The following is a 9,077-nucleotide window of genomic DNA, read 5'->3' on the forward strand; positions in this document are numbered from 1 at the left end:
ACTCTAGCTGCAAAGCTGGAAGGGAAACAACTGTAGAAACACAAATTCTGCAGCAAAAATTAGAATACTGCTACTACTGCAATTCAACTACGTTCTAAGGCAACGGGTCAGGCAGATTTACCAATAACACTGCTTACGAAAAAATGCAAATCCTGCAGTAGTTCTCAATTTTCCCACACTAGCATGTAAAACTACGACAATGTTCCAGACAGAGTTCAAAAACAAAACAGATCTTTTACAAGTAATTCAACTAACAGAAGTGCAGTATGAAATATAAAAGATGCTCAGATCTTGCAGTAATTCACACTTTTTCACAACTGCAAAACTAGTTATAAGACTAAGGTCCCAGAACAAATTAAAAAAATATATAAAAGCAGATAACTTTTTGGCTAAAACACAGAAAAAGCACAAAAAAAAAACAGTATCAAAGTAGAATTGAAATTAATGCTTTTTTTCATCCCTTTTTGATTAAAGACTACTTTCTCAGAATTTAGGACTTTCCATGCTTCTCTGAGTTTGCGGGATTTTCATTTTACTATACATTTCTATACCAACTATTTATTAGCATGTAAACATAATAATATTGTCACTTTTGGATTACTATATTTTATTAAACCGCTTGCATCTCAGGCTACTGTGACCATCTAATGGTGGTGTGGGGTTAAAGAGGGATGTAGTTCCCCTCCCCAAGTGTATCTGCAAAGTCAATATTTTTAATTTATATATTTTTACATAACGGTTATTTGTATTACCAAGGCACCACGGGGGCATCCTGCACAAGCACAGTATGTGTTAGCTACACTGTCTAAAATATCCTGCTCATGCCAATAGCCAGATATCAAGGAGCATGCAAACACTGCGACATTAAAGACATTTAGCATCTAGGACCAGGGCTTGAATTTTAGGTTGAATGTTAGTGGCTTAAGGTTAGAGTTCTTAAATTGTGCATCCTCACTATACAAGAGAAGCTTGGTTATTAACACTACCTTTTTGGTACTTGCGTATTATTGCAACCACACTTTCTCACCAGCCCGTTGTTTGTATAACTGACTCCTTCCATGCTCCAGTTACACATTGCAGTTAGCAAATAATGGACTACGACTACAGTTACGGGCTTCTTCCATGTCATAAAATGCAATTTTTATTTCGTGCCCTCTTTCTGTCATCTTTTTATGGGGTAGAGTAATTCTAGCAAAGTGCCCGTGTTGCACACCTGAAATGCAGCAAATATATAACTGAAGTGAAATCGCTTTCTGACTTGCAGTGCAAATCTTTTAGTTTATTTCAGAAGTGACTTACTTCATACTTTTGATGTATTTCAGTTATATTTCTTATTGACGGGTCCTTCACAGTAAGCAACTATTGTTTACTGACATACTACTCCAGATGACTGCTCTAGGCATAGTATGAATGTGGGTTTCCTCAGTTTAAAGGGTACCCTGATTTACAGTCTCAATGGGAGTTGATTAGTAACGGTTATTACACTTTTTTAAAACCGGAATTGCAGAAGGAAAAACATTTCTAGTTAAATAGGATTATGTTCAGACGTTTTCAACAAACGCTTTCCTCAGTATAATCACAACCACCATCAACTGTCAAGCACATTGATTACACTGAAGGAGGCATTTGCCGAAACCGGTGTACGTTTATGTCAGACCATATTTGCAACGTGATTGCGATAATACACAAATACCACCTTTTCTAGTGGGAGTACTAGACACACACACACCTTTTACTTAATTTTCCACTTACTCCCATGAGTGGCATTCCAAAGAAAATTACAGAAACAAGCCATGCTTGGTCACTACAAGCAGCCAACACCATAGGACAGATGATTTGTACCTGCAAGGATTTCACTTTATTGTACACTTGTGTAATCTCAACTGTCATGCATGCAACACAATAAACTGTGCAAAATTATGCAGGGGTTATGGTTTTTACTTACACCCAAGATTTACCCCAGGAACAGACAGTACCATTCTAAATTCTGTGACTAAGACAGAAGGGAATTCACCAGTTCAAGTTCTTTTTTTTTAAACTTTGAACATCTGTGATCACCTTGTGCTACATGTATCCACTGCTATACTGTGCAGTTTGATATACTGGGTACAAAAAATCAGCATTATTTTTCTGTACCAAACTAACATTCAACCCTATGTATCCTTCTATCTTTTGTGGTGGGGATGTGCTATAAACAGAGCTTACATTTTTCTTAATTTACTGCAGAGATCAAATCTTTCTCATTTACTATAGCCTCAAGGGCAAAGTTCAACTAGTAATCTAGACTAAACAAAACTATCTAAACAAAATACACACAACATTTAAACTGCTAAAGAATCACTGAGGGCCAAGACTGAGCAGCTCTCAGAGTAAGTTATCCTACTTGTCCACAAATTCCAAATCTGCAACACACACTCATTCTACAATTCCATCTATTAACAAATGGGAAAACAGACTAAGAAAAAAAAATCACCTAGAACAAGGTAGGACCCCCCCCCCCCAAAAAAAAATAGTGCCTCAAATAGCACTCAAACAGATTTTGCTTGACACTGCAATAGTGAATGGCACAGGGAATACTGTCACCAGAAAATTTAGCTTTTTTAACTTTTAGAAGGATATCTTGCAAATCACTCCTTCAGTTTTTCTGCCTACTACTTAAAACATGTTGCTCGTGCAAAAGTCATGGTTCTGGCTCTGTGTTCAAAATAGTGGTATTTGGGGGATGAATTAATGCATTAAGACTTCCAACGTATAAGTCTCAAGGATCTTAAATACTACCTAATCTAATCCCCCGTCCATATATGCATGCAATATGTGGTGATCTTACTTAATGATTTAAAAAATGGACATTCTACTCCACTACACCATTATGTGGAAATACATTTATTTACACACCCCCCCCCCCCCCCGAATCCAACAGCATGGCTAAATTCCGTTACTTCATAATTGCAAAAAAGTTCGGTTGATGAATTAAAACGATTCAAATTTTTGAAAGTATGAAAAATCCAGTCAATAATATATTATCCCTCATAATGAGGTGCAATTCGGTGGCACGAGCAGAGGCATAAACATCAGAGACTGGTGGTCATTCCTTCATCTCAAATTCTATAAATTCCGTTTAAACTACCAGTCAACTCGTCATCCCATCAGAAATAGAGAAAGGGTAACATTCTGCTAGGAAGACGTAGGTTCATCTAGTCATGACCTAGTGCCATACCTGCACAAGCACCTTGACAAACATAAGAGGGTGGGAAACCACTGTGAGCGCTGAGCCCAGTAGGAGACTACCCGTCTCTGCCGACATGTTGAACCTGTTCCGCTCACGTGACCACCTCGCTGGGGTCACTATTCAAGGAGAAAGAGGGGTCACGTGATTGAGCTGATCGATGACGTCTTTGTTTTCAAATATGGTGGGAAGCATTAAATGACGTGTCTCATGTTTTTGTCTTCGTCCACAAAGAATGTGCTTTCGTTTTTTTTTTATCTTGTTAGTATTCTATAAAGTGGATTTAGTTCTGCTGCTTAAAATGTAAAAAAGATTGTGTGTATTACTCTTTTTATTGTGAAAAATAAGAAATTCGCCCAAGCAAACTTTTATTTTATTACAATTTGTTAGTCTGGATAGAACACCAATCCCAATTGACTATTTCAGGCTCAGCTTGGAAGACTACAGCAGATAAAAGATGTCAAAAGTTATTATTTTCAGATAGATGTATACATATCGATTGATGAACAATGAAGAATATTTTACATGGAAGAGACCAGTATAAATATAATTAAAAAGGCTGTCAGCATTCAAAGTCTTAAGTTGCATAATTGGAATCACTAACTACACAATAGGAAGAATGCAGAGTCCCTATAATCACAACTACGCTGGTAAAAGCTGCACTCTCTAAAGCCAAAAACAACATTCCAGGCTGCGTTTTACACGAACTTCAGAACAAACTGGCTCCCCATTTAAGCACTATGTTCAATAATAGCCTCGTATCAGAATTTGTGCCCACTGATGGCGCACAGCAACTGTTATCCCACTCCACAAAGGGGGAGCCACCACTGATCCTGGGAACTATCGACCTATGAGCCTGGTCTGCAAGGCCATGGAACTCATAAACAAAGACATTGGTAACCTCCAAAGTCTGGATCCCACCCAGTTTGGGTTTGTGAAAGGCAGATCATGCCTTCTGAACCTGATCGACTTCTTTGAGGCAGTCACCAAAGCCGTAGATGAGGGTAAGGTGGTTCACACAGCCTATCTTGACCTTGCCAAGGCTTTCAACACCATCCCACATTCTGGAATTGTAGCTAAACTCACTAAACTCGGTATAAATCCCTACGTCACAAGATAGGTTGCCAACTGACAAACACACACTGTAAAAGTTGCAGACTCCAAATCTGCCCTCAAAGCAGTGACAAGTGGAGTACCACAGGGTTCCGTCCTGGGACCTCTCCTGTTTGGTATCTACTTCTCTGAAGGACAGGCTAACACAGAAGGCCTCTGGCTAACGAAGTTCGTAGATGACTGCAAACTAGGAGCCTAGTCAAGTCCCCAAATGATGTAGACATCCTACAGAAGGGCTTCACTAAGACAGATGCCTGGTGTCAGAGCCATGGCCTCAAGCTCAATGCCAAAAAGTGCAGTGTCATCCCCTTTGGTAAAAACTCTGTGGCCATGAACTACCAAATAGGCAGCAATCTACTTAACAATGAATGTGTGATAAGAGACCTTGGGATCCAGGTGGACAGTAGTCTCTCCTTTGATAGTCACATCGCCACAGTAGTCAGGAAGACCTTCTACGTGGCACACCTCATCATAAAAGGATTCTCATCCAGGAAAAAAGAGGTCATTGTTCCCCTCTACTCGACACTCATTAGACCCATTATAGAGTACAACGCCCCTTTTGGAATGTACCTCACAAGACATCTGCAGCAGCTGGAAAGGCCACAGAAGTACCTCACAAAGAGGATTACTGGCCTCAAACAAATGCCCTACACTGACCGCCTCAAAAAACTCCAGCTTTACTCCATAGCATATTGCCTACTCCGTGGTGACCTCTGCCTAACATATAAAGCTATGTTAAACCCAGAGCTGTTGGACATGCTACACCTAAAGAAATACCAGTCCCTCCGAGCTACACACTCTAGAGACCTAAACCTTGTCACCACAATAAACAGGACATGCTGGAGGAATAGATTCCTGTCCCAGAGACTTCCCATACTCTGGAACAGGCTACCCATCTATGTCAAGCAAAGTTCTTCATTAGCACTCCAAGAAAAATCTTGATGAGTGGATGGGAAATAGGAAATACTCCCTGGGATCACTTCTATGTCTCTGCTGGACAGTGGCACAGGAAAATAACTTTCTTGGGTGGCGTAAGCCAGGGAACCTTGTTGGCTAGGCTTATGTAGGCCCTTGAGCCGATAGCCTAGTACCTACCTATGAACTGGTGTCTTGGAAGAGGGAAGGTAGAAAATATGGGAAGAAAGAACGCATTTTATTGGATTTGTCCATCTAGATTTAGTCAAAAAAAAAAGTTTTCAATGGAGACCCGGGTAGAAAAGCTTCCAACATGATTACAAACGTTTCTAAAAGGACATTCAGTAATATACACAAACATACTTACTAATGAGATTACATTTATGTGGAATAAAGTCAAACTATTACAATATAAAAGATACTTGTGCAATAGTAGACACTGAACATTTTAGTATTTGAAGAGGTGTATTAGTGGGTTTGTAAAACAGATACTAGGTCATGTAATTAGTGCTTGGAATTCAAAGAAATAGCAGCAAGGGAAGAAACTTGGTAGGGCAGAAGGCGATAATGAAGAACATTGGACTGAAACAGTATATCTGTGTGAAAGTTGTGTTATTGCAGAAATGTAGTTGTACACATGTATCCTACTGTCATAACATTTAAAATCACCATCGCTAAGACACTGTTTCAGTCCTCCAGTGTTCTCCATTATTGCCACCTGCTCTAGCCTTGTAAGTAAACAGGCACAGCTACAGAATTTGGACAGGAATTTCACACCCCTGAAAAGTAATGCAGTTAAGAAGGCATGCTGCACTCTAATGAAAGCAATAAAAAAGTTTAACAACATGAAACAATAAATTAAAAGACCACCACACACTTCTTATAAGCTGTTACACCAAGACAGTAACATAATCATACCCAGTATAAAAATGCTATCTCTCCACATATTTCCTACTTACCAAACAGTTTATGAAACTTGACATAGCTATCAAGTCCTCCATCTCCACACAGGAACACTACCCTTTAAAATGGGGAACAAATAGGAAAAATGTGGGACATTTAGTAAACTAACAACTACACATAGAATTCTCACAGCATTAACTGTTCCTTCACACTCACAAAAAGTTCACGAACTGATATGATTCAGTATTACTTGCCATAGATATTTATATAAACATTCTTAGCGATGATTGTATACCAGACACTTTCAATGTGGAACAACGTGCAAGATAGAAATTTTAAGACTCAAAATGAGCAGCGTTCCTCATAATGAAATACGGTTGCGGGTTGTGGTTGGTAGCCCCTGAAAGTAAACCTATTCTTCAAAATCTATACAAGCTAAAACTTCATCCCTTACCTACTCAACTGGCTTCCTTAATGAAGAGCTGTCACAAACAAAATATGTGATAAATAATCCTTACAAAAATATAAGCATCTTTTAGCAAACTATTACGTTTACAAAATACTGAAAATAATGTACTAAAATTAGTCCAGAAGTCACTGACTCCTGTATAAATTTAAATGATATGGGTTACCAGGATATCAACTAGCTTCCATGACATGCTTGGTGATAATGGAGAACACTGGACTGAGTGCAACCTGAGTTCATATTCATAGATGCAAGTTATGTTCAGTCCAGTGTTCTCCATTATTGCCAGGCAGAAAATGTTAATATTGTAGTTAAGAGGTGGTGTATAAAGCAGTTGCAATGATAATTATCTAAATGGCAATCATAAAGGTAAAATTAGAAGTACAGAGGTGGAAGTGAGCAGTACTGCAAAACTATGCATATGGCTGGAAGATGCTAGTAAAACTCTTCAGGTATTCATGAATACAGGTTGCAGGGCATAGGATTCTGAAAGAAGAGAAACCGATGATGTGGCAAGCTGAAGCGTTTCTTCCTGGGCCTCTGCTGAAACTAGGCTCTGTCCTAGTCTGACTTTCCTGGTCAAATAAACAAATGGCATTTATCCTGGAGATATACAGGACCATTTTGAAAAAAAAAATTCCCATTTCCCGCCTTTCTAAGCTAGAAAAGTCCAGTTTTCAGATATTTGCTGATACCTGGACTGTGTTTAAGCTTCTGTGTTGCCCATACCTTACTTGGATAGAAGGAAGTTTCTCTGTTCACCAGTGAGAGTGGGGAGCTTTGAACAGCCTACCTGTCCTTGGAGGAGTTGTTTCAGCCCAGAAATTGTAGTTTTATTGGCTATTTTGTGCGAATTTCTATCTCTTTCATCTTTCTGATATAAAAAATGCATTTGCGCAGGTTTGAGCATAGCGCAGCGGCAGTTAGCTAGGGTTAAACTATCCCAGGCTCCACAGAGTCTGCTCTTCAGTTTTTCCCTAAGTACTGGCCAGTTCTTCCAGTTTTAGCACTCAAATCAGCACTTTCAGACTAGCACTTGCTCTAAAACGTGACAGAAGCACTAATAAACTATAGTACTCGATCCCCAACATTTGTTTGAAGTAAACAGTCAAATTACTCTCCCCCACCAGCTTAACAAGAAAAAGTTCCTCAACCCATTCAGGCATGTCCAAGGGCCAGTTCCCAGTGTATTCTCCTGTTCACCTGATGAATCTGGACATCTTGAGGCAATGTCACAACTGCCTCATGTACACAGACAACCCTCTCCTCCTACCACATGACACCAAAATATGCAGGAGATGTACTTACACAGCCAAACTTGAGGCAAAGCTCTCTCCAGCCATGACTGGAATAGACAGTCAAGAGGAGAAGGTACCAACCTGCAACACCCCACTTACTACACATAGACCCACTGCAACTGCAAATCCACACATAGATACACAAAGACATACTCGGAGGCTCTAAATAAAAATCTGCGGAAACAACAGAGACCATCAAAGCAGACACGCAAGTAACCTCCACACACAAACACACCGCAACCAACACATAACCTCCAAAACCAGTGTGCCACACAACCACAGCCCATAAGGCATAACATCATTCCTAACACACTTGTAATAGGAGACTCCATAGTCAGGCACACTGATGTCCCACTCACCAAACTGGAGAAAGAAAAGGTTACTGCCAGCTGCTTGTCGGGTGCCAGAATCCGCCACATCACGCAGACACTCAGGACACTCCACAACAAGTACAAATATGACTCTGTCATTGTCCATGTTGGTGTGAATGACCTGAAACGTACCTCCATGGACAACATGAAAAGAGACATAGAAGAGCTTTCTGATCATGTAACCAAGGCAGGTATGACCCTAGCCCTGAGCAGCATCTTACCTTCACCAAGAATGATACCTCAGTACAAGGAAAAAATGATAAATTTCAACAATTGGCTAAGTTTCTGGTGTCATTCAAAGGGGATCCAGTATCTGTCTGCCTGGGATGACATGCTCGACAAGCCATGATGCTTCACCAAAGATGGCTTGCACCTGTCACCCCTGGGATTTAGGATACTGGCCAAGGCTCTTGCCACCCCCATAGTGCCTTTTTAAGGCAAGGCTCAAAAGACAAACCCACCACCGTAATAAGTACCAGTGACAAAAAACTGAGGGTAATGCTGCTCAATGCCAGGAGTTTAAACCTCAAAATGCACTCACTCAAGGCTCTTCTCAAAATGGAGAACATCGATATTTGTGCAGTAACTGAGACCTGGTTCAAGTTTCAAGAGAGCACCCCAGTGATTACAGGCTGCAACTCATACCACACATTTCGGCCACAAAACCTGGACCAAAACACCAAGGGAGAAGGCGTATCCGTATTCATCAAGGATAACCACACCTCCAGACTAGTTGCAAAGTATGATGCCTCAGAGATCATCCAAGTGCAACTGACAATGGACAA

General features: G+C 40.1%; 1 protein-coding gene across 1 annotated transcript in view; it reads right to left on the reverse strand.

The window, feature by feature from the left end:
* The window catches only part of MTCH2 (mitochondrial carrier 2), a 1,452,460-nt gene extending 1,449,112 nt beyond the window's left edge, over positions 1-3,348 (reverse strand). The window contains exon 1 of the mRNA XM_044059351.1: positions 3,218-3,348. Coding sequence (XP_043915286.1) covers positions 3,218-3,304 — 87 coding nt within the window. The 5' untranslated portion in view covers positions 3,305-3,348. The remainder of the gene's footprint in view (positions 1-3,217) is intronic.
* Positions 3,349-9,077: the final 5,729 nt, after the last annotated feature.

This window comes from Protopterus annectens, chromosome 17.part0, assembly GCF_019279795.1.
Source record: "Protopterus annectens isolate FY-2018-M chromosome 17.part0, PAN1.0, whole genome shotgun sequence".
In the NCBI taxonomy this organism is placed as follows: Eukaryota; Metazoa; Chordata; order Ceratodontiformes; family Protopteridae; genus Protopterus; species Protopterus annectens.